General features: G+C 37.3%; 4 protein-coding genes across 4 annotated transcripts; 1 reads left to right on the top strand and 3 right to left on the bottom strand.

Annotated features, from left to right (window-relative positions):
- Positions 1-1,098: 1,098 nt before the first annotated feature.
- On the top strand, positions 1,099-8,455 carry LOC306853609 (alpha-1A adrenergic receptor-like). The gene is made up of 2 exons (XM_079391144.1): positions 1,099-2,181; positions 7,036-8,455. Exons 1-2 carry the CDS (start codon positions 1,227-1,229, stop codon positions 7,533-7,535), a joined length of 1,455 nt encoding a protein of 484 aa, XP_079247270.1. The 5' UTR covers positions 1,099-1,226; the 3' UTR covers positions 7,536-8,455.
- LOC306853611 (eukaryotic translation initiation factor 4E-1A) lies at positions 7,574-11,728 on the bottom strand. The gene is made up of 8 exons (XM_079391146.1): positions 11,637-11,728; positions 10,193-10,296; positions 9,994-10,089; positions 9,800-9,863; positions 9,604-9,717; positions 9,363-9,502; positions 8,768-8,884; positions 7,574-8,682 (listed from the first exon to the last, which is right to left on the bottom strand). The coding sequence occupies exons 1-7, from the start codon at positions 11,652-11,654 to the stop codon at positions 8,770-8,772; spliced, it is 651 nt and encodes a 216-aa protein (XP_079247272.1). The 5' UTR covers positions 11,655-11,728; the 3' UTR covers positions 7,574-8,682; positions 8,768-8,769.
- Positions 11,729-11,791: 63 nt separating this feature from the next.
- On the bottom strand, positions 11,792-15,675 carry LOC306853610 (alcohol dehydrogenase class-3). The gene is made up of 9 exons (XM_079391145.1): positions 15,620-15,675; positions 14,967-15,068; positions 14,414-14,555; positions 14,218-14,305; positions 13,577-13,796; positions 13,225-13,485; positions 12,865-13,000; positions 12,498-12,636; positions 11,792-12,380 (listed from the first exon to the last, which is right to left on the bottom strand). Exons 1-9 carry the CDS (start codon positions 15,635-15,637, stop codon positions 12,356-12,358), a joined length of 1,131 nt encoding a protein of 376 aa, XP_079247271.1. The 5' UTR covers positions 15,638-15,675; the 3' UTR covers positions 11,792-12,355.
- LOC306853612 (H/ACA ribonucleoprotein complex subunit 1-like) lies at positions 15,620-19,756 on the bottom strand. Its single transcript, XM_079391147.1, has 7 exons — positions 19,664-19,756; positions 19,128-19,279; positions 18,860-19,014; positions 18,454-18,513; positions 18,053-18,155; positions 17,769-17,912; positions 15,620-16,982 (listed from the first exon to the last, which is right to left on the bottom strand). The coding sequence occupies exons 2-7, from the start codon at positions 19,267-19,269 to the stop codon at positions 16,972-16,974; spliced, it is 615 nt and encodes a 204-aa protein (XP_079247273.1). The 5' UTR covers positions 19,270-19,279; positions 19,664-19,756; the 3' UTR covers positions 15,620-16,971.
- Between the last annotated feature and the right edge of the window lie 6,133 nt (positions 19,757-25,889).

Genomic DNA, 25,889 nt, shown 5'->3' with positions numbered 1-25,889 from the left:
GAGTGTCTTTACAACATGATCCTATCAACACGAAAGATGTGGGTTCAGTTCACAGGGAATGCATGAGCTGATAAAATCTATGAGTTGCATGTGAACTGCAACATAAGATGTTGTAAATGAAAAAAATAAATAAATAGAAAATCTACCGAATCTAATTTTTATAATATAAAAAATATGTTATAACAAGGACCTAAAAAAGCTCTCTATTCCTGGCACACTTTGGGATTAAAACCTCATGTCTCCAACCCAATGAGCTCATCTTCAGACTCCACAGGAGATAATAAAGGCTTTGCGTGAGACAAAATTGTGTAACAAAAGTCGTATGCTTATGTGGTTTTGTCTGGGATGAAGTGTAAAGTATAAAGCTTTTATACAGAAAACAACCTGTGATGTCACACTAGTTTACTGCATGCTTCACAAAATGTCCTTGTACACTTGAAATTTCCTTGATGGCTTAAAAAAGTTGATCAAAGAAACTAGCTATAACATGGCCATATTTCAGATGTAGATTTAACAATTAAAACAGGTTCTTGCAGTAGATATCACCAATGACCTAGGATGAAGAGCCTTTTTGGAGTGCAAATTTCTAACCATTTTAACTGACACGCTTCAGCATGATTAATATTTTAAAAAGTCTAAAGATACCATTTTAAAAATAATTTCCTGTCAGATATGACTGTAGTTAGCCCATTTTGTATGCATTTCTATAATTCTTTCCCAGCTATTTGCTCTTTACTACAATTTATAATACTGTTTTAGTTTTCCTACTTCAAAATGTGATATTTGTTTCAATGTTACTTTATGTTTCTTTGTAACTGTGAAATATAGCTACTTGCAATCTCTGAGTGAACATTGTTTCTGTGCCAATTTTTACACCATTCTTCAGTTTGTAGTAGACAGATATGGACATATTATTTAAAAGTTTAAGACATTTCAAAACTCTTCAGACTCCATATAGTGTATTGCGTTTGATTTTTCAGCACTCTTCCTCTGTTTAAAAAAGAAAGGGGGAAAAAATGAACATTTACTCAAGAGTTTGGACTGAAGCCGTGATGGGCGGTATTAACGCCTTACCCCTGAGACAGAGACTCTTTTTTCACTTTACATGAGTGCATCAGAATGACAACATTGCTCATCAGCAACTCGTGCAACGTTCTAGTCGCTCATGGGAACCTGACCTAAGCAGCCAACCAACGTGTTAGCAATGGGGAATATTTTTCGCCAAAATGAACCGACAAAATGAAGATGAAGTCACACAGTTTTGGGGAAGCGGTTCTTTGGATGCGTACAAGGGGTCAGCGAAGTTGTCAAACTCTTCCGAGTTAAATGGCACAGAACTCGAGCCTCTCCACCTGTCCCGTGCCGTCCCGCTCGGCTTGGCTTTGGGGACCTTCATCATCTTCGCGGTGGCTGGAAACATCTTGGTGATACTGTCAGTGGTGTGCAATAGGCACCTGCGATCTCCAACTAACTATTTCATCGTTAATCTCGCTATTGCCGACTTGCTCCTCGGCACAACCGTGTTACCTGTATCAGCCACGTTGGAAATATTGGGTTACTGGGTGTTCGGGAGAATTTTCTGTGACGTTTGGGCAGCGGTCGATGTGTTATGTTGCACCGCTTCAATCATGAGTCTGTGCGTAATCTCCATTGACCGTTATATTGGAGTGAGCCATCCTTTGCAATACCCCAACATCGTGACGGGACGCAGAGCTTTGCTGGCCATGCTGGGGATATGGGTCCTGTCTTTGGTCATCTCCATCGGGCCACTGCTAGGATGGAAGGAGCCTCCGTCACCGGACGACACGGTGTGCGCAATAACAGAGGAACCCTTTTACGCGCTTTTCTCATCGCTCGGCTCCTTCTATATTCCCTTAATGGTTATTCTAGTCATGTACTGTCGTGTTTATGTGGTGGCTAAACGGACAACGAAGAATCTGGAAGCCGGTGTGAAGACGGAAACTATGAATTCGGGCGAAATAACGTTGAGGATTCACAGGGGTTCGCAGGTGCACGAGGACTCCGGCGCAGCAGCCAAAGGTCGCGCCCATCAGGCGAGGAATTCTCTGACGGTCAAACTTCTGAAGTTCTCCAGGGAAAAGAAAGCAGCTAAGACCTTAGGGGTTGTGGTTGGCATGTTTACGTTGTGCTGGTTGCCATTCTTCCTCACTTTACCAATCGGTAGGTCTTTCTTGTACACAGTTGCATAATTTGTTCCCCATCTCCCTTTCATGTTGTCACACAACGAGAAGCTGCAGTTAAATAGCCCATATAGCACACACACACACACACACACACACACACACAAAACACATGGTCTCTTAGCCTGATCATCTAAAAACCTGCTTTCTTTCTTTAAGCAGGAAAACAATATGAAACAGAAAATATAACATACAACTTTCCCAATTAAAATGTGACTACCTACCCAAACAACATTTAGGCATAATGAATATACTATTGTCTTTATCAAATCTTTTTGAAGCCCACATACACAAATATTTCTAGAGAACAAACACATAAAAATCATCCCACCAGTCTGATATGGTATTCCAGTCTCACTCTAGTAGGAAAATGTCCAAAACGCCTTTAAAACCAGCCAACAGATCAGTTGGACCAGGCTTGGTGACCAGCTAAACAATTTAGGTTATCATTAATCAATAATACTTTTTTGTTAAAATACTGACAGTCTAAATTCATAATAATATCCTGCCTTTCATTTTGTTTGCCATTATACATCATGATGAATTATATATTGTATATGCCTGTCAATATTTTTTCTTATGTCATTATAGGATCAATGAAAGGTTGGCAAACAACAATTAAGATGAAACAATCCTCACGAGGAGTAATCATTATGAATGTTTAATTTAATACTCAAATTTAATGAGAATTTGGTCAGATAAATATAAATATGTATATGTATATATATATATATATATATATATATATATATATATATATATATATATATATATATATATATAACATTTTGCTATACTATTGTAATGGGGCGAACGAGACATGAGGCAAGCGGATCCAAGTGCAAACTTTTATTAACAAACAGTCAAATCACAGGCAGGGTCAAACAACAGCAAATGGATATGGCACAGGCAAGACACAAGAGTAATCCTAGGGCAAGCGTGGGTCTTGATCGGCAAACAATATCCAACAGGGCAAGGCAGAGAGATAATCCAGGTACACGAGCAATAGTCCAAGAGAGGTGCAAACAGAGTCCGAACAGCAAGGCAAAGGGTTAATCCAGGAAACACGAGCAAGAATCAAAACAGAAGAAAACACACAAGACAGGGCAAGACAACTACGTGGGCTCCGTAGAGTAGCTATCGCTAGGAGAGTGATAAACGCTATACAATACTCGGCAATGACAGAGAGGAAGTCCAAGGCTTATCAAGCGTGTGTGATTGTGTGATCAGATGTGTAATCAGAGCAATGTGAGATTGGTGACAGCTGTGTGTTGTCAGTGCAATGGATGATGGGAATTGTAGTCCAATGGTGAAGTGCAACAGTGGTGTAGTGCAAGAGTCCATGCAGTGAGCGGGTGACCTCTGGTGGTGAGTGAACGGAAGTTCATGGACTGGATTCGTGACAACTATTAACAAGTACAACAAAAATACAGAACAATTAGGGCTTTCCCATCCCAACATATGTAAAGTTAAAAATAATAACAATATACAAAAAAAGTAAAAATAGTAAAACAAAAATAAAAAATAATAATTAAGCTATTACTTAAATTACAGTGAAAGTATGCATTCTCTGTTCAACTAAATTAAGTCGCCTATACACCCACATTAAACACATACAAGTGATTTATCCCCTGCAGCTGGACATTTGTGGTCAGTGGGAAGACCGCAGAGTAGGGGTTAAGAGAGAATAAATCTTTTTGCACTTTATTTCCTCCTCACTCTCATGGGGCTCCCAGTGTGGGGTCTGCTGCATCCACCGTTTGGCTGTCACAGCAGGGAGTATGAGAATGAGGCCCTGGACCGCAGCCATTCAGACTCAAAGGCAGGTTATTATTAATGAATTAACATAGTAGTCATTCCTGTCCCAGACAGGGTTATCTCAGCAGGGCAGGGTGCTTGGAAGTTCAGCTGGCCTGCTACATAATTAGGCAACTGTGGCTTTCTTTGAATTTTAGAGAACAAAAACTTAAGTGGAAAACTGTAGTGAATTACTATACAGCACTGAATTATTGTTGCTACAGAGGTCATATTTACATGAATATATCATTACGATGTTTTAAATTAACAAGTTTGTTTAGACTGTTTGTGCTTACATGGTAACTCTTTAAAACTTTGAAACTTTAAGATTAGTTAAACTCAAATCAGTTGTTCATGCTTATTTACTTCATGAGTTCCATAATTGTTCAGGAAGGCACAATAACCACTAAACTGCATAATGCATTACTGTCTGAGGCAAGCGATTTCCTGTGCTAGATTGTGCTATGTCTTTTAGTCACTCGCCACTAGCTTTCTTTAATATGGGAGCCTGTTTCTGCAATTGAATAATAATAATTAAAAAAAATGACTGATTTTCACAATTCATACTTTTTTTCACCCAATTCTGAGATGTAAACTCCGAGAGATGTCTGAGAGAGAGAGAGAGCGAGAGAGAGAGAGAGAGATTTAGAATTCAGACTTTTTGTCTCTCCAAGTTTGCATGTGCAATTAAATTTTATTTCCACCACAGAAAAAAAAAAGACCTTAAAAAAACTGCAACTTTTTATCTCACTATTCTATTCAGAACAGCAAGTTTAAATCTTGCAGTTGCATATCTTGCAATTCTGGCTTTTTTCTTTTCTTTTTGGCAAAAAACATCACATGGCAAAAATAAGCATCCATAAGTATAATGAAAGAAAACAGCTAAATTATTATAGCTGTTTTATTTATTTATGTAATAAATAATATAGCTATAATGTGTATGTAATATTTAATGAAACTGGCAATACAGCTTAAGACGACCTACTCATAATTTTGTCTCTTTGCCGAGGAAAATAATACATGAGACACGCATGCAAACAAGGTTTATAAGTTATGTTACATAAATCGTTGATATTTTTCCAAACCTGTCATACTAGACAATAGAAGAAACCCCAGTGAACCACTTGACAGCATACAAGTTGGAAAAACAGGATGCAAGGTTGAGGACAGTGTATCTCAAACTTGTTTGCTTCCTCTTAGAATCCTATCATTCTAGAACAGTTACATTGTAGAAAGGTTATTTGATAAGAGTAATAATCAGAATAATGAGACTATTTACTATGTAAGTGAGTGAGCTACTGTGATGATGCTAACATTAATTAATGCCTATTTAAGGTCTATTCACAACTTCTTTTGAACTGTTACAGCCTTCTAATAGATCATTGTCCCTTATACACTCTATTGGCCTTCATTCATGATTTCGCTTTTTCAGCCAAGTCTCATGGTTCCCATGGTACTTTGCAGTGGGTCAATGCTCTAGGGCTGCAGCATTGAGGTGCCTCCGCTTTATACACCAGAGATCTCAGTCTAAAGCAATTAATGGCTCACATCCACAGCTCTACCCCCTTCTTCATTCAATTTTAGTGGTAAAGGAACTTTTTTTCTAGAAATCTTTCTACATGTTGTTTTTACAATAAACAGAAGAAGCATTTCATATTCAGGTTATTGATTCACAAATGCTTCAGCAGATATCTACTTTATTAAGGCTTTCACATATTCACACATCAACTGTGCAAAAGGCCTAAATTTGGCATGTTAAATGGCCAAGTGATTATGTATTTTACTTTGCTTATTAGATAAAAACTTGCATACTAAACTCAACAGGTTAGTTCCAGACTTTCATGTAGCTTATGGGAAAAAAGAAGGTTGACTTAGGTTAGGCTATAGATTAAGTGATTCAAAACGTGGAATGGCTAAATTTCAGTTGCATTTTGTTTGCAGTAATATTTCAGTTTTTTTGAGAACTGGTGTGAAGGCTGGAAACAATCTTTATATGTGTATATATATAAAAATTTAGAAGAATATCCCTTAAAATATAAAATCAAATATTTTGAAAGGTTATTTCAGAACATTTTGTTCTTTGTTATATATTCCCCAAGCCATTATGAATTATTTTAAAATGATAATTGAATTATATAATTCATTAAACAGCAATTATGATTGATCATTTTAAAACAATTCATAAAGAATCCACTGTATGGCTGTCCAATGAACTATCTTAACTGACATAGCCTACTGTAGATCTATCTGTCCTAAAAGCATGTTTAACCAGTGTCTTATGCATCACAGGCCATTTCTTCCAAGTTCCCATCAAAGAGTAAACACAAAACGTATCTGTATTGTTTCCGGAGTTCACTAGTAATTAGGCTAAGTATTAACTTTATTATTATGAGTACATAGTGCTATCCCATAGGAATGAAACTTGGGAGTTAGATTTAAATTAACTTTTTATTTCCAATTCCTCAATAAAATAATAATATATTTAGATAAAACATAAAATATTTATCAATCTACACGTTTGTTTTTAAGTTGACTTGTGCACATCTGCCATTCAATAAATATTTAGTTTCATAGTTTTCACACCAAAACTGCAAAAAGCAGAACATTTGATAGGCAAGCATTGCTGCCACCTGCTGGATCCTAAAACAAATGACAGAGCTATAAAAGAAACGCCAGTTGTGTCGGTAGGGGGCACAATCACAAACAATCACGAATTATGCCAGCAGGGGGCACACCAGTCATGTAGGTGTTATATGAATGAGAGAGGGGGGGGGGGGGGGGGAAGGGGGGGGGGGGGTTATGGTTTGTTCAGGGCCCGGAAAATTCACACAGCATCACAGAAAATTTAACTTTCCTAAAGTATTCTCAGAAATACTCTACAAAACTTAAATGTTCTCTGGAGATGGTGTAATTGTCAAATTCCTAGAACTTTTTTGATTAAAGTACAATGTAAATCTAATTTATAATCTGAATAATTTGATGTCACAATACTAGTGTATAAAACTCAAGCCCACCAAAGTTATCTCTCTCCTTGCAGTTGCGTTCAATGTCAGCCTGCGGCCTCCTGAAACCGTCTTCAAAATCATCTTCTGGCTTGGTTACTTCAACAGCTGCCTGAATCCCATCATCTATCCTTGCTACAGCCGGGAGTTCAAGCTAGCTTTCATCCACATCCTGAAATGCAGATGTCACCGCAGGAGACAGCCAGGTTGGAGAGCATACAACTATCAGGGCTCACACATCAACTCCTTCTACTCACGGCAGGACTCAAAGGACTCTGTGAACTATGGTAGTTACCTAAATGGGAGCCAGAGAACCCTGTCCTCTGCCAGCCCCAGCCCTAGTTATCACACCAAAGGCCTGTCACATTTCCAGGAGGACGGACCCAGACATGCCCGGAGCAGGACACCTTCTGTGTTATCTGAGAGTACTTTGGATCATCATCTTGAGCCTGTGGAGGAAGATCCAACCCAGTCTGTAGGCAATCCAGATCAAGCTGCTTCCAGAAATTGGCCTCATGAGCAATTGAAAGAGTAAGGATGTCGAACTTTAAGTGGTACAGGACTGCTTTTTTTCAATAGCATTGAGTATTTTTTATGGTCAAGAATAATACAAAGAAATAATTTCTTTCAAAGCTATTTAAATCTAAAACAATCTGGTGTTAATGTACAGCACAGTGTGAATAAAGTGGTACTCTTTAACAAACACAGCATTAAAGCAGTTTTGCTGACAATTTCCAATACTAAATAAATGAATGAAGTTGTACAGTTGTCATCGAGATATGCAGGTATACACAGTACACTTAAATATTGTTCTTGCAAAATGACTACTTTTTCATTATAGATGATTAATAAAAGGCTATAAAACTGAGCTAAATGGGTTATAAACTTCTACTGGAATGAGATGTTTCCCACATCTCAAGAATCTCAGAGAGGATTATTTATTTATCATCAACAGATGCATTTCAGAAGCTCTTCACTGGGTATAGACAATGCACTGTACATTTTATTTACATTCATTTTTCATAAGCACCCATGTTCAAGAAAGGGCTTCTATTATTTTTTGTTTCAAAGTATTCAAAACTTCTAAATGAAGTAAATGTAAGAACCAGAGATCAGTTATCAATACTGCCTTGAACATTTTACATGAGAAAACAAGACTGCAAAAATACACATTTATACAACAGTCTTTGAACAGAACTTTTGACAATCTCAAGCGGCAATACAAGAAATATTTGAATAGTGTAATCAGAATCATCATGATCAGTTTACTGTCCAGATCACTTAAACACAATCCAAAACAGAAGTGTAAATGTGTAAGTAAAAAAAAAAAAAAAAACACTTAAGATTTAGAAACTGCAACTCAACATAAAAAGGCAAACGGAATATGAAAGAAAAACATTCAGAAATTGAATACACTTCCCGTCCCCACCAGCAAAAATTAGTGTGCTGACATTTAAAAAAAAAAAAAAAAAGAACGTGGCTCTGTTTTTATACACTGTACAGTTTTGTAAATATAATATTCCTCTGATTAAACCCTTCCATCTACAAATCTGAAGGCCTTTAATTTCCTAGTGTTTCCCCCACAGTATCCTGTGAAAGGTCAGATCCCAGGTCAGTTTTGTTTTCGTCTGTCTCTCCTGATGAAGATTTGAATTTGATAAAGTTGACTGTTGTTGCAGAATCTGAAATGAAATTATAGCATGGACAATTTAAGAGAGGATATTTAATGTCAATGTGAATTTGAAAGAAACCATCAAAAATACTCACTGTTAAACAACAAATTTATTCTTGGTGGTGGAACCACTTTTGGTGGCTGTGTCCGCATGTGACTGGTATCCAATGATAACTTTTGGAGGCACACCTAATCTTTCCTTATACACACGCCTGTGAATAGACAAATAAATGCAAATTTACAGATATATTCAAGAAGTAACTTCCTGTAAGTTCAGGGTTAAGGATGCTCTGTGCCTTCTCAGCCCCTTGTATCAACATATACAGTTGTAATTACTGTGTAAATGCATGTATTCCACCTCTGAGCAGCATTAAACAGTCTGGGTAAATAAATGCCACTTCAGAATCACTTCTGTGCCACCTTTGCAGTTGCCAATAATCTACCTAGTGCTCTTCCTAATAACCACAATTGAAAAGAAAGTGAAAATTAAAGTCACACTGTAACGCAAGTAGTGGCAGATCTTTTCTTCTGTATTGTGATATACATCCAAGCGTTACAGATTATCGGAAAAAAAAAAAAAATAGTGCTGGGACTTGGATCTATGCATAGGTTTTGACTGGATTTTGAGATGTGGGTGTTGGGCAGATGAACAGGAGCTTGAAGGGTTTAAGTGGACTGAATGATTTTTACCCTATGTGTACAACAGCATCTTTGTTCTCGTAGTCTGTCGTCCATATCGCTATTTTGTCTCCCTTTGTTCGGATGTTGACGACAGCACCACAGACATCATCACTGTGGTCATCAAACGCTTCTCCCACAAGGCACAAAAGCTGAAAAACAAAACCAGAATTGAGAGAGAGAACATCTAAGCCTTTATGATCCACAAACACAGCTAATGCAGTTAAACCAACTGGAGAGAGTATAGACTTACCGTCTCCAACCAGAAGCGGTCCAGGTCGGCTCTGCGCTGCTGTTTGGACAGAGTGATCAACCAGCGACCACCCTGCTTGTTTCTCTCATCTTCCCACATGGGCTCAATGCCATCCTGCTCCAAAAAGAGCCCACAGATCAATTTAGATGAATTCTAAATTATTTGCATAATGCTGTAATGCTATATTGTGGCTTACCTTGAAGAGGGAGTAGTCACATCCTGACATTAAGTTACTTGATAACTGAATGTGATTGTATAGCCTGGGAAAGAACATCAAAACCTCTGTTAGTGCCTCAGTGTTGCTTACAACTCACAGTCTGTTTATTTATTCAGTGGTTGGTGAATCTATCATGCTGTTTGTGTTGTTTCAATTGTCTCATTATTACTTACGCCCAGAAGTCTTCCACCGTGTCAAACTTTGAGATGAGACGGAGATTAGCTTGCCATGTTTTGCTTTTGTCATTTTTAAAGAACCAAAGAGACCATCTGCCAAAAGAAAACAACCCTTTATAACTTTTTCAGATACTTAGGGAAACACACACACACACACACACACACACACACACACACACACAATGTGTGGCTTTACCTGTTCTGCAGAGGATGTTTAATATAATCTTCAAGACTCACTATCTCTTGTTTATTTTCATCATTTTTTTCTTCTTCTGAATTTGTTGGATTTGTTGAAGTTTCCTACAGGGAAAGAACAGAACAATTGGTTATATTTCCATTATTTTCATCTTAAATTTTGCTAGCTCTTTTTCTTTTTTAAGAGAAGTGGTTCTTGACCTTTTGGACTCCAGTGCCACTGTATGAAACATTATTCAGTGGACTTCTGCAGCAGTTTGTGATCTACTATTTTTAAAATGTAGGATTTTTAAAAATATTTGTACCCATAATTTCTACTCAATGTAATATTTATAAGCTTAAGGTTAACTAGAAAAAATATATATATTCAGTATATAAATGCAGATGGAGTAATTATAATTATTTTACATGACTTTTCCAAGTCTAGTAATCACACTTTTAAAATGAGGCACCCTCATATTATTATATAATGTTTTGTCTTATTTGAAATCATTGGAAGTCATCTTGGAAGTTTGCTGAGGCCCTGCTGTGTTCGAGTAAATGTTATATATTGCCTCAGGGCAATTAATAAAATAGTTCAGGTGCTTCTACTAATGATAAACATTTTTAAATGAGCATACCTATCACCAAAACTAATCAACAAATAATAATAATTATTGCTGCATACTCAAGGAATATGTATGACTATATATGTCAAGTATTTTCTTTATAACACGGTTACAGGAGGAATGATGGACATTTATGAAAACTTTGGCAGGAACTTACGATCTCGCATGTACATTTTCAGAAAGGGCACTTTTCTGAGAAACTTTCATAAAGTCCACCAAAGGCTGTCTGGGGAACTGGTGCCTCAAGTATCATTTTATTTTTTACAGTGACAAATATGCATGTTCAGAAAGAAAAACAATCTTGCAACCAAACTGTAAAATTCGACAAGGTTTTATAACTAACCTCTCCAAAACTTTCTTTATTAACATTTGGCCAAACTAAACATCTAACAACTCCACTTATGTCCGTGAATACTATTTAATCTTGTCAAAAGACCAAATCGCTGATTTTGAGCTAGAGTAAACGATGTGTCCATACAAAGAGTAAAAACAAACATCCATATTTCAGTGACACATCAGCAAAACATGAGTCTGGATTACAGGAACAGATACGGTTAAACAAACACGTACAACTTTAAATGAAAAACTCCAACATGCTCACAACCATCCTCTTCAGAGAAAAACACAATATATTTAACACTTTTGCACAATATCCTCCAAAAGCATAAACGCGACAGTCAAGACACATGAGCCCACTTCACTGTCTGCTGTAAGAAATATCACTCCCACAGCAACATAGCTTCTATAAAATCCCTGAACAAAATTAAACACGTAATATTAAAAACTATCGCTGATGTCATCACAGCAATGTTTGTAAGAGCACTTATATTGACTCACCGGTTCAGCAGTCGCCATCTTCTACAAACGTGAAGGGTTTTTCCGTGTGTGAAAACACCATTTGATTGGCCAAACTCAACCGAGCACGCGTCTGGACAGCGGCCCCTAGGGGACACCGAGAGAAATGGACTCCTTAATACTTCACTGCTCGATTAAAACCATTTAAGTACTTTATTTATGCAGATAATATAATAAATGGATCATTCGAAATGTTTGTCACTGTGTATTTTTACATTTTGTTTAACTTTATCAGGGAAAATAATATTTAGGAATCATAATTTTACCATTATGTGTTCAACTTAATTTTTAACACACTTATATTAATCAAATAATTTATTTAGTCAACTTATATGATTTTAAATGTACACGTTCAATATGTATAACATACGACAGAATATACCAAGCCATTATACTCCAATATTTTGACTATTAAAAAAATAAAAAAAGAAGCGCAGAATGTTCTGTGTTTGGCAATCAAATTTATTCAGTGTGTAACTGGAACTCTACACTCAAATAACCATTATCAGAACAACCTCTAACACCACAGTCAACACAGTAACTTCTGAGACAAGGGTGTTAATGATTAGTTTGTTTATTTCGTGGCGGGACAAGGCAGTTAGGACTCGTGTCTGAACTCCTTTACCTACATTTCACTGCTGGTTATACCCTGTATAATTGTGTATGTGACAAATAAAAATCTTGAATCTTGAACTCGAGGCTCAAAGCTGCAGGACGGTTCGGATACTGTGGAAGACACACAAAAGAAAGTTTGCATTTAGACAACAATTTGTTCCCCATATTGCATTAATATAATATTACAAATAATGCCAGATAAAAACAGGCACGTTATAAGATATTTACCTCTTCCCAGCATGCATCAGGTCAAAGGCCTCATTGATCTGGACAAAAGGCAACGTGTGAGTAACAAATTCATCCACCATCAGCTTCTTATTCATGTAGTCATTCACTAGCTTAGGGACACTCTCCACACTCTTCCAACCTGAAAGACAAAAAATAACATTTCCTATGAAGTGCATTGCCCAGCATATCATATTTATATGCTATATAATAATAATAAATTATATTTGTAGTATATAACAATAATAATAATAATAAATACAAACAAAAAAACAAATAGATAAAACAACAAAATATATATATATTTTATTTATTTTATTTTTTTCTTAGGGCTGTCAAAGTTAACACGTTAATAACAAAATAAACCCACCACCAAAAGCAGTGCCTTTCCATGTACGCCCTGTGACAAGCTGAAAGGGGCGGGTGGAGATTTCTTGCCCTGCTCCTGCCACGCCAATGATGACACTGGTTCCCCAGCCTTTGTGACAAGCCTCAAGAGCAGCTCTCTGAATTCAGACATGACAATAAGAAACATGGCAACAATAATGGTCATCCTGACCCTAAATTGTATAAAACAAGGCAATTATGCACATCTCTAATATTGAGTTACCATGGAGACAAATATTCTGAGGAACAATGACGACTTCGACTAAGCAGTACACAGCTGGGTGGCTGTATCTGACAGCTTTTGTTCATCCCTAACTAAACGGCTGATGTTTCTGCAGCTCACCATAATGCCAACATTGCCAATGCATTCGAAGGAGTAGTCAACTCCTCCATCTGTCAGCTCCACCAGCACTTCCTGAATGGGCTTGCTGTGGTCCTTGGGGTTCACAAACTCGGTGGCTCCGAACTTCTTGGCAATTTCAAACTTGTCTGGGTTGATGTCAATGCCAATGATCCTGGTGGCATCGACTGACTTGCAGCCCATTATAACTGCAAGCCCCACTGCTCCCAAACCGAACACAGCGCATGTAGAGCCGGCCTCAACCTGCCAGAGTGAATACAAGTTCATAAGATATTTTGAGGCAGCAGGAAAAATTTTAATCTAAAGAAATACTTATTAATTAAACAAAACAGACCTTAGCCGTATTGATAGCAGCTCCATATCCAGTGGAGATACCACAGCCCAGCAGACACACTTTGTCCATGGGGGCATTATCATCCACTTTGGCTAGAGAGATTTCAGCTACCACAGTGTATTCTGAGAAGGTGCTAGTACCCATGAAGTGGAAAAGCTGCTTTCCTTTACATGTGAACCTGGAGGTCTTATCAGGCATCAGACCCTGACCTTGGGTCACCCTAAAAAAATATATTACAACTAAGTATCTACAAACCAAACTATTTTAGTTAAAATGAACGAAAAAAGCCCTATGTTACCGTTCAAAAGTTTGGGTTTGGTCTCTTATGCTCACCAAGGCTGCAATAATTTGATCAAAAATACAGTAAAAACAGAAATTTTATTTAAAACAACTTTTTCTATTTAATATATTTTAAAACGTAATAAAAAATTATTATTTTTTTAAATCCAGCAGTCACTACTCCAGTCTTCAGTGTCGCATGATACTACAGAATCAGAAATCACTTTAATATGCTGATTTGGTGCAACCGTTTGGATTATTTGATGAAAAAAAAAAAAAAAAACCTCTTACTGACCCCAACTTTTGAACAATAGTGTATTTTCACAATGGAAAAATTACAATGACATTGTATTCATAATTACCTGATTTTCTGACACAGGTTGGTTTTAGGATTTTTACAGAACTTGCATTCTCCACATTGGGGTACATACAGCGGAATAACAGTATCCCCTTCACAAAAAGTGAAAGTTTCAGGATTTCTGCATAACTCCAAAAACAGCTCACATTTTACACATTAAATGGCATTCACATGAGGGTAAATGGTCCATTTTGACATGCCTGGTTTGAATTTATTGACCCCTTCACCAACACTCTCAACAGTGCCTGCCCCCTCGTGACCCAGGATGACAGGAAACAAGCCCTCAGGGTCACTTCCACTCAGAGTGTAGGCGTCAGTGTGACACACACCTGTAGCATGAATCTAAAACATACAACCACATAAGACTTCTCACGATTACAGATTGTGAACAGCTATGCATTTTGCTCTATAAATGACTTGATTGCTTAATTATTTTAATAAAGAGCACAAACGCTCTTCTGTATAATTATGCACAAGACAAGACAGCAGGATCAAAACTGAACATCAGTGCACCTGCACAGTGTAAATAAATGTCACAAAATATGGTGCTTTGACAGGGTGCAGCTTTAGCAGAGTCTGTGCAATTAATATCAGTTATGAAAATATCCCATAATCCTCTGATATGTCAGTTTAAAATGTTACAAAACAAAGATTTTATGGTGCACTAAAGTGCTTTGTGTCATCTACAATTTATGCACATCAAATAACATATTGCTTTTGTCAAGAGGTACAATGTGCAGATTAATGTTTTACCTTCACTCGAATTTCATGGGCTTTAGGTGGAGCTACTTCCACTTCCTCAATGGAAAGAGGCTTACCAGCCTCCCAGGCCACTGCTGCCTTGCATTTGATCACCTGAGGATGATTTGAGAAGATACCGGTTCATAAATAATCCCAGAAGAGATGTTTTGGTAACTCCTTTCCCATAAAATGAAGGTTATGTTCTGGATGATTTTATGCAGATACAGTACAGTTCCAGATGCAGTTTGACGAACAAAACCATGTGATTTTTAATACAGTTTATGCACACTATAGCAAAACAGGCCCAATATATGGTGAATCTCTATTTACATGCTGTAATAAATCTCTACTGAAAGCCCGTTGAATGCAACAAAGAAGACATTAGACTGACATGTTTCTGATCTTTTAATGCATGCATTGCACATTTCTGAATAACGTTACCGAAAACAAGGGCAAAGGAAAACAGGTCAAAGCAGCACAATGGATCTTTGTATACCTAAATCTGCATGTCATGCACATGGGCTGCTACATATTTGGAACCGTTTTTGATCGAACCTCTTGACACACAAATATAGCAAAATTATGTACATTAAACGCGCCCAAATGCACACTGTAAATACTTCATGTATTTCATAGGGTGAGGGCAAATTTCGCTGCCAACTTACTTTCCCAGTTGTGTCCATGGTTTTCTTCCACCATGAGAGGAAGGGGAGGGGCGTGGCAAACTGAAGAACTCTTTCTTGAACCAATGAGAGACCAGGATGTGGCTACGCTTGAGCAAAGCTCGTTGTTTTTCTCAGCGAAAGCAGAGCTTTTGCATTTTATTGGTCGGTTGCTAAACGACTTATCTTTTGAATTGTTAAATAATAAATCAAAGAGCAGGTTTCCCTAAAACTAGATATAGCCTGTCAAAACATGTCTAATGTCTATACACACTTTAAGCATGTAATTAGTTATATGGATTACCATACATTTTACAGAGAAAAATGTTTTCCAACAACATTAATGTTTTATTTTTTTCCTCCTAAGTAAAATGGAGACGACTGGACAAGGTGGCTGGAAATCTAATTTTATGCATAACTAGCAGCATTATTAAACTTGATAGGTTGGTGTGTTGTATTATATAATACTCACCAAATCAGTTAGGAACTGTGAAATATACAATGACCAAAATGCCATCCTGTAATATCTGAAAGGCTGTCACTTGTTTTTGCACTAGACTTGGAAATCCATCAGCATATTCAAAAAAAAAATATATATATATAGTTGTTTTAAGCAGTAGTCAGTGACATAGGATTGTTTATCCAAGAATAGTTAAGACAATTTCCTAATGTTATTGCACAGAATAAACCCAGACTAAACACTTAGTCTAGCTATTGATAACGCTACACATTGCTTTTTATAAAGTCTCTGACAGCTTTGGAGAAGCAGGAATCTCCCCCATTCAAACAACCCAGTATTTACATTTGAGCAATAGCAGATTCTTTTGGACAAACATGTTGGTACATCACAGTAGAAATAATAAAAACAAGTTGGCCAAGTTAAAAGTACAGTAAATTTAAATTTTATTATGCAAGTCCATGGTGGCATATGGAGTTCAAATGAAACTGATTGCAATTCTGTATATGCAAATATCTATTATAATCCAACAATGAAAAGTTTTTTTTACATTATTACTATTGTCTGTGGAGTTGGCTTTACAATTTTGTCACACCACGTAACCTTGATGTTGTTCAAGTCTATACTGGTCGAACCGTCAGTGAACGCAAACCAACCAGTCAAAGTCGGGGAGACACGGATATGGTAGCTTAAAACATCAGCCCTATCAGTATACCAAATAAAATAAATTCTACTGCAGAAAAATACAAATATAGTACAAAAAAAAAAGTAAAAAGTTCAGCTGTACAAGAGAGGCATCAGTCTAAAGACTCTCTTAGGCCCCAAATGTTGCTTCTGGCTTCTCACTGGAAGTCTCTCCAGCAGATTTACGGACACATCCCATACGGAGAGACCTTCATCATCTTCCACCTGCAAAGTAAGAAATATATGATGTGTTTCTCCTATTAAAATGAGATGTTTTAACTGAATGAAAAAAGCAGATCAGGTATTCACATAATACACTGCTACTCAATGGAGATGATTCTATGTAATTGCAGCCTTGGTGATCTTGAGACACGTCTTTGAAAAAGATTACAACTTTTTAACATGTATATTTATATGTAAATTCAGTACATCATCCAATTATACTATTTTATGATGATCAACATAAGCCCCGTTTCCACCGCAGGAACTTTCCCCAGGAACTATAGGGACTTTGGGCCGGTACTCTGTGCGTTTCCACCGCAGGAACCAAGATCTAAATAAAGTTCCGGGTGCAAATTTGCCCCTCAGAAAGTTTCCAAGGCTATTAATATGTTTAAATGAAAACGAAAAGAGGCAGTGGTGTTTGATATCATATTTCATCCTATTGTAAATACAGTGAGGAAAATTGCAGTAGCCGAGGCGAGCTGACTGATGTTATCAAGTACGCTGCTCTTTGCAGAATTACCAGACTTGCGTCGTCCTGACCGCAGGAGCTCACACTCCCTTGTCGAACTCGCGAAGTCAGAACTACAGAGGACGCATGTTCGGAATTCGTGTACTTGGTATTGAGAAACGCGCACAGACCTACGTCACCAGACTATTTGCCTAATCTTCTCGGTACTTTAGACCGCGATGGAAACGCAGACATCAACAGGTCTGGGGTTAAAAAAAAAAAAAAAATGTTCCTGGGACAAATTGTTGACAAATTGAAAAGCGGCTATAGCTAATTACCTCTGAATCCACGTCCACCGCCTCCACCTCTGCCTCCTCTGAATCCTCCCCCACGTCCACCAAATCCTCCGCGTCCACCAAATCCTCCACGTCCACCAAATCCTCCACGTCCACCAAATCCTCCACGACCTCCACGGAAGCCACCTGCAAATACATCATTCACTTTAGGGTTTATACCTTCAAAGGTAAACCGCAATGTTTAAGTTATGTAGCGGTTATAACCAGAGATGATGATCAAACTGAATCAATCAGCATATGTATGACATTTTCTTGTGTGATCTTACCTCCTCTCCCACCTCTTCCTCCTCCATGGGGTGGGCCTTTCTCACCTGGAGGCCTAGGGAGGAATCTCTGGAGGGGCATGAGCTTCATAGGGTCGATGTAGAACTGATGCAAGAGGAGAGAAAGAGAAAAGCTAATTAAAAATATCTGCATAATACTATATGTTACATCCTAGTGTATTGATAAGAGGCAGAACAGTCAAAGGCAAAGTCAAGTTGCAAAAATTGCTTGAAGGCTCCTAAGAATCCCTTTGATATTCTGATGCAATATCTACTTCTAATTTATGGATAATTCTAAAAGAAAACCCACTGATCGCTGTCTAATATTGGAAATAACACTGATAAGTGGTGGGGTGCCACTTACCAACACTACACATCTAGGAAACCAAAAAGACTGAACTTACCTTCTGTAACTTCTTAAAGGAAGATGCCTTCATATTTTCAGAAAGTTTGACTGAAAAATACTGGAGGAATTTGTTAAGGACTTATTTACACATTTAATGAAATTTTGTTCATTTACCCTGCAAATTCTGATATATGAGATGTTTAAAAAAAATAAACTGTTCATTATGATTTACTCTTATTAATCTAAACATTTAGAAACCTAACAAAACATACATTTTGAAGTATTAATAAGTTATGTGCATACAATTTTGCACATATAAATAGTTAAAAGATTTTAGAGCAAAAAGACATGCACAACAACCTGAACGTAGACATTTTTAGAAATAGCTAGCTAAAAATATGAACTATAATTCAGAGGACATTTGTGTACAAATGATGATCCCATGCAATAACATGTAAGGATACAAAATCACGAAGCTGCCCAAAGATCTCGTCCACTTTTCCAATTTGCTCCTTGTTTTCCAGGTATACAGGAGCGTTGAAGTAGGGAACTTTATTGTCGTCCGTCACACATTTACAGACAATTTCATCCTCACAGGGGTGCATGAACTCTCCCAAAGCTGAGACACGAAGAGCATGAATACCAGTGATAACCTGACAAGCAGCCTTGCAGTGCAAACGCAATCTAACGTAAATGGAAAGAGAAGCGTGAAAGCAAACAACGGCACCTTACCGACAACATATTCCGGTGGACCAAAGTCTTGATATCTGTTAAATCCACCTCTGCCCCCTCGAAATCCGCCTCCACGACCACCACCTCTGTTAAAACCACCGCCACGACCCCCTCCTCGACCACCACCCCCGCGGAATGACATGATCGAGATTCTGTAAAAACACATGAAACCAATCTCTTGCTAAATAAGACAACACAATGATCAACTACGAGAAATCAAAATGAAGTCTGCTCATCGTGAGCGAAACAAACCCTGAAAAAAGACTGCATCTCCAGGTTTAATGTAAATAGTTTTAGGATTGAACATTCCTTATAATAGACCATAACCATAAATATTCAGGAAAGCAATAACAGTCTTGGTAACGTTAAGTTAGTGGAGTAAGTTACCGTCGAGCATGGTTAACTAAGGACGTTAACATTTTAGCATATCTAATACTCCTGAGTGCAAAAAATATAGGCAAATAATACCATAAAGTATTTTACTCAAACATATGCTAATGTAAAACTCGAACTGAAAAGCGAAAAGCACAATTTACCTTTAAATATGGTTGGTTGGACTAGCAATGAGCACGCTGTTGACTCTGGAAACACATGTGCCTGCACTACCTACCGTAAATGAACACCGGCTCACAGACTGTCGTAAACACGGAAGTCAATACCACGTTTGGGCGACACGTGTCAAGTGAAAGCAGGGGCCAGTAGTCAAAAAAGTTTAATCTGGATCAGAATGATCTGGAAAATGGGGATAGGAAATATTACACTTAAAAAAACTGCTGAATAATGGCTTTTTAAAAAATTAAGAAAAATTATAGAGTATATAACGCATTAATGAAATATTTAAGAAAGGTGCATCTGTTTAATAGGATTTAGAAGCCAATTTATTATTCTTTTTTTTTCTTCTTCTTTCTTTCTTTTCTTCAGTTTAGTCTTTCTTCCTATTCCATCAATGATCCACACTCCAGCTCAGTAGGTGGCGGGAATGCACCTTTCTGTTTGTTTGCCAACCTCCATAAGAAGAAGATTGGTCCATCTCTGATGATTGTGCCAATTTAGTTTACAATGTCATTAAAAAAACAGCAACTTTAAATTAAATATAATATTTTAGTTTGATATTGACATTATATTTGGGGGATATATTACATTACAAATGTTGTGTTTTTTTTTACCAGTTTTAAAGTTTTATTACATTTTTTTTTTTATCCAGAATTCCGCCCTTCTCTTGGGATCACAATAATCCTTTTTTATTTTTATTTTTTATTTATTTATTTATTTATTGGCTCAAAAGGACACAAAAAGACACAGGACACACACAACCTGAGAATTTAATCCAGATCAAAACCAAGAGTGGATTCTGTAGCGTTCTCAAGACAATAACGAGGCATTTTGCAGTACAAGTGGTGTTCGTGAAAATAACAACAGAATAAAGTGCAACATTAACATTAACACATTCCTTTAACAACGGTAACCTTCTGAAAATGCTACAATATATTTTCATCATTTAGCTTATTGTATGTTAAATTATATATATATATATTTTATGAAGTTGAGGTTTTAGTGCATTTTTGTTACTCGTTCTTACTAATTTCACATAATATGTTTCATTTTACAAGAGATTTTCCCTTCAAAAGAAACACACACAAACCATTGCCATATTTAAAATAAAGATTTTTTTAAAACTTTTTCTGAAAGTGATTTTGAAGAAAGTCTAGAAGTCTAAATGACCTGTCACCCAAATAAGAAATATGCATGCACTGAGGAAACAGCAGAGGTCACTCTTGACACATGATGAGCCGAGTGGCGTAGAGTACAGTATCTCTGGAGGGGCTCTAATGATAGTGAGGGACCAGAACATTTGGATGCTGATCAGGGAACTGCTGGCTCTCCTGGGTCTACACAGGAGAAGGCGATATCTGTAAATAGAAGTCAGTTTCCCCCGAATCTCTGTACCTCATTTTTTTTTTTTTTTTAGTTTTTCTTGAATGCCGCAGGCAACTGTCAGCATCCAGCATGGGAACTTGAGTAGTGTACCGAAGAAGAGGGAGAGAGCGCTAGACAGCCAGAGAGAGAGTACCCTACATCAAGAGGAGTGTCGCACTTTATGTGGAGCTTATTATAACCTTGTGTTGTATATCTTGTACCACAAATACCTTTACACTTTCCCTTAAACCTTTTAAAGAATAAATCATGCCTTTATACCTGCACGTCCTCAAACTCGACAGTGACTGGAATTTTGACTTTATCTCTTCAGCATCTGAATGTCAATATTTGATGCTGGGCTAGCACACACGCTCAAAAGCTGTGCTGCTTTTCATAGAGATGGAAGACATACACAAGCAATGTTTTGTATGTGCAAAAATGTGTCTGGATGGATGATGCAGTTTCAAAACAGAAGTGAACAACTGTATTTTGTTCCTAACACATTTTATGTTCAACATATACATCTATGCACTCGATGAGACCTTCATACTGTGAATGAAATATTGAGGAATATTGAAAAAAATAATATATTTTTTAGAAGAGCCAAAAATTTGATTCAACAAAGACAAAAGCATTCAAAACTAAGGTGTATTTAAAATGCCTGCCAATTTATATCCTCATTCTTACTCATGCGAGGCTCACAAGTTCTTTACCTTGGAAAACTTGTTGTAAATTACCACGTGTTAACACTCCACACATTCCTTTTGCAGCTTTCAGGACATGAACCATGTGATTTAATTGCACAAATGTGGAGTGGTTTGTATCCTATCGTATCGATTTCGTGGTTGGGTAATCCGTGATTGCCACAATGGTTAGTCAGATTATGGGGAAAGAAGGCAATGTGGCCTTTTAGACTGTAATGGGGGGGAAAGTCTGTTAATTGCCACTGACTGCTGAAAGTAAATTAATTATTGATCGCTTACCCCACTCTTTTTTTTTTGGACTTACATAGCTTTACAAATCCTTTTATCTCCCCTAAGTGTAAGTACATTTCCGCTCTTGCATAATTGCACACGGAGGGAAGGACTCTGAGCACCTCATTAGATCCAAAAAGTTGTTTATTTTGGATTTGTTTGGGATGCGTATACCAAAAGATGTCTCTCACACATTTTGTACATTTTCATAATGGGTCTCATTTGGTGACCGAAAAAAAAGCAAATTTTTGTGCAAAAAACAGTTTTGCCATATAGATTCATCAATACATTCGTGTTTGAAATAATTTGAAGTTTAGTAATTTAGTTAAAAATGTAAAGGTTTCCATTTCAAATAATATTTGTCATCAAAAATAAAAATAAAACTGAAAAAAAACAATATTAACCAACACAATTGTTTTCAACACTGATCATATAACTAGCATCAAATTATCATACAGGTATTAGAATGATTTCATGATGAGTTCATGTGAAGCAGAGGGTCTTTGGTATGGCTGCTAAAAATTCAGGTTAGCCATCACAGGATTAAATTGCATTTTAAAATACATTAAAATATAATCTGTCATTTTAAATTGTAATAATATTTCAAAATATTTCTTCTATTTTTGATTAAATAAATGCAGCTTTGGTGAGCATGTATTTATATATGGGCATACAAACCTGAAAAAGGAAATTTGTTCAAGATCCTGCACATAATTATTAATGAACCCCATTGTCACTGGCTGCTTTTTCCCCTCCCTTGGGCTGCTGTGCACAAATAGGCCTACTACCGTCATTACCTGTGGATGTACGTGTGGAGACCGAAGACGACAGAAGCAAAGAAAGAATGTAACTGAATGAAATTACTTATGTGGGTGAGGGCTCGCATCCAATCTGTGTTCAGGATGACACTGAATGCAAAGCACAGATCCAAGCCAACCCAAGACTGTATCATTATTCTGGCCATTGATTTTGCACTGGGCATCCAAAGGGCCTTGTGCTCTTTGAAACGAAGTATAAACAAAGTACCAGCATGATATAACAGCATTTTTATTCTGCTTCAGGAGGCAGCAAGCCCAATGGATTAGAGGTTTCACTCAAAGAAACGCAAGTGGTGTGTATGTGTGTGTCCATTTCAAATGGCACACTGTTCTCTCAGCCCGTGTGAATGACACTCGTTCTCTGATCAGGTTGAGTCAGAGCATTCTGAGTGGGAGAGGAGAACTGAGCGTTCAGGGACATCTGAAGACAGGTCATCTGATGCTTAGAGCAAGGCTGTGATGCATTCTGACTTGGCATTTCACCTCTCGAGATGAGAGACAATAAGATCTGGCTTTATGTTTGGTTTCCTTTAATGCTTTGACAGGCTGGGTCCGATTTAACCAAACTGAGTGAAGCGTTAAGACCAAGGGTGGGAAGAATAGCAGTAATAAAGGTCATATCTGTTAAGATTCCAGAGTTATTTGTTGGTTTTGTGTCGGCAGCCGAGTTTGTTGTCATTTACAACTTAAAAAGGCAAAAAGAAGGAGACTAAAAAGTCAGATTTTTGACTCTTTCTACATATTCAAAGTCTATATCCAATCCATTGTCAAGAATTTCAATGAGTCTGTAACCATATTCATGTTTTCTCAGGTGGCAGATGGACTCTTTGATTACATTAAGAGTGTTTCACAATAATGGTACAGCTACAAATGGGAAACAAAAAAAAAGGCCAGGTCAGATAATTGTTAGCTACAAGCAGACAAATCTCTTTTTTGTACTTTGATGTTAGTAAATCAAATACTTTAATGTATTGTAATTGGTTCCCTTTGATATAAGACAGATTTACACATTCCATCTCACTTTGCCTTCTCCGTTCCATTCAGTGCAGCAACGATGACCAAGATTATACCCTGAAAGTACCTATACATATAGCAGTGTCATTAGAGCTGAGAGGTTTTCCATGCTCTCCCTGCCCCTACTGTTCATCCACACAATCCTTTCAACAAAATCAGAGAAGATAATGTGTATTATTAGGTTTCCCATTCTCTTTAATAAGTGATGGACGAGTGCATTTACTTTCCAGGTATTAGACTGGTCTGCAGGGTGTTCTCAGGTGCCACCACTGGATGAACTGGACTGAGGGACTTTTAAAATGTTGCGTGGGTCACAGTAGGGTAAATTATTTGTTAATCCATAAATGATAATTCTATACCGTTTACTCACCCTCATGTTGTTCCAAACTTGTATGACTTTCTCTCTTTCTTATGTGGAAAACAAAAAAGTATGCTACCTGTGTAGCATATTTCAATTCTTATGAAGATATACCATAGGTTTGTGTGTTTTGATCGTGAAACTTGTTGACTGAATCTTCAGTTTGTGAACAATCATTAAGACTGGCTTTGTAAAAAGAACAATTTGTTAAAAATTACTTGTTATACTTCTCTGATGAACACACTAATAGGAGCTTGGGTGCACTTTTTCTGTTTCTCAAACAAAGCTGTTCTAAAGTTTGTTTTATTTTTATTAAACGTGGCTTTGTTTATTCATTTTGACATTTTGGAGATCAAAAGCCTCTTCATTCACATGCTTCATAACGTCATCATAGAGTGGCAATGAACTTTTTGTGCTCCATAGAAGAAAGAAAGTCCTATGGGTTTGTCACAAGGCTAGTAAATAATAACATAATTTTCGGTGTTGGTTGGTCTATCCTGTTAAGAATCATAAAGGTTCAAGCACATACAGTGCCCTCCAAAAATATTGGAACAATAAAGACAAAATTGTTCTGTTGGCTGTGGAGTCAAGACATTTACAAATATGATTAAAAGATGAATGTGAGACAAAACTACAGGATGTCACATTTTATTATTGGGTGATTCAACACATAGATGTTTTACCAGCTAAGAAGTTCAGCACTTTTAGAGTTTCATCCTTCTATCTGATGTGAGCATAAGTATTGGAACAGTTGCCTCTCAGGTCTTTCTAAGTGATCAGCGGTGTCCTGTTGCATTAATTCTTCAGATATCAAAAACAGGGAATGCGTTGTATCCGTTATATCCATTAGTTCTGCATTCTGAATCTTGCATTCGATGATGACACACACAAACCAGGATGAAGATGAGGGAGTTGATTTTGAGAGAAAAGCAAGCAATTTGGATGCTAAAAGAAAAGAGGAAGTCAATCAGAGCTATAGCAAAAATAAAGGGCATGGAGAAATCAAGAGTTTGGAAACCACTAGCGACACCAGCAACCAACAACGACCTGATCGACTGAGAAAACAACAGTAGTTGATGAAAATTAACCCTAAAAGACGTGTCTGTAAAATCAGCAACAACTTCCAGAAAGCTGGGGTGATGCTCTGACAATCTACTGTCCTCAGGAGACTGACATAATTACAGATGCTACACAGCAAGATACAAACCTCTGACCAGCACCAAAAATAGAAAGGCAAGATTAGAGTTTGCAAAAAAGCACAAAGGTGAGCCAGAAGAGTTTTGGAACTGTGTTTATGGACCGATGAGACAAAGATGAACCTTTATCTAAGTGACAGGAAAGCAAAAATGTGGAGAAAAAAAGGGAACTGGAAATGATCCCAAGCATACAGCCTCTTCTGTAAAGCATGGTGGAGGTGGTGTCATGTCATGGGCATGTATGGCTGCCTCTGGAACTCCCTCTCAACTTTACTCATGACTTAATGTATGATGACAGTAGCAGAATGAATTTGGAAGGGTGCAAAACCATCTTGCCTACCAATATTCAAGAAAATGCCACCAGCTTCATTGGGAAGTGTTTCATATTGCATCAGGACAATGACCCAAAACACCCTGCCAGTTCAGTCAAGGAATTTATAAGGGCAAAGAAATGGAAAGACTTAGATTGCCCAAGTCAATCTGCA

The sequence above is a fragment of the Barbus barbus genome (assembly GCF_936440315.1).
Source record: "Barbus barbus genome assembly, chromosome: 33".
NCBI lineage: Eukaryota > Metazoa > Chordata > Actinopteri > Cypriniformes > Cyprinidae > Barbus > Barbus barbus.
This window is presented reverse-complemented; position numbering and strand designations above follow the sequence as displayed.

Bases quoted from the DNA above. Each gene is read 5' to 3' on its own strand.
- LOC306853610 (XM_079391145.1), bottom strand. The intron at 13,001-13,224 runs GTGAGCTGCAGA...GTCTGAATTCAG, and splicing joins TTGGCAATGTTGGCATTATG to AGAGCTGCTCTTGAGGCTTG. The intron at 12,381-12,497 runs GTAAATATCTTA...TGTCTTCCACAG, and splicing joins CTGATGCATGCTGGGAAGAG to TATCCGAACCGTCCTGCAGC.
- LOC306853611 (XM_079391146.1), bottom strand. The intron at 9,864-9,993 runs GTAAGTAATAAT...GTTCTTTCCCAG, and splicing joins ACGGTGGAAGACTTCTGGGC to GCTATACAATCACATTCAGT. The intron at 9,718-9,799 runs GTAAGCCACAAT...TTTTTGGAGCAG, and splicing joins GTGACTACTCCCTCTTCAAG to GATGGCATTGAGCCCATGTG.
- LOC306853612 (XM_079391147.1), bottom strand. From the start codon at position 19,269: ATGTCATTCCGCGGGGGTGGTGGTCGAGGAGGGGGTCGTGGCGGTGGT. The intron at 19,015-19,127 runs GTAAGGTGCCGT...TTCGTGTCTCAG, and splicing joins TCCACCGGAATATGTTGTCG to CTTTGGGAGAGTTCATGCAC. The intron at 18,514-18,859 runs GTATCCTTACAT...AAATTCCTCCAG, and splicing joins TTGGGCAGCTTCGTGATTTT to TATTTTTCAGTCAAACTTTC.
- LOC306853609 (XM_079391144.1), top strand. From the start codon at position 1,227: ATGAACCGACAAAATGAAGATGAAGTCACACAGTTTTGGGGAAGCGGT. The intron at 2,182-7,035 runs GTAGGTCTTTCT...CTCTCCTTGCAG, and splicing joins CTTCCTCACTTTACCAATCG to TTGCGTTCAATGTCAGCCTG.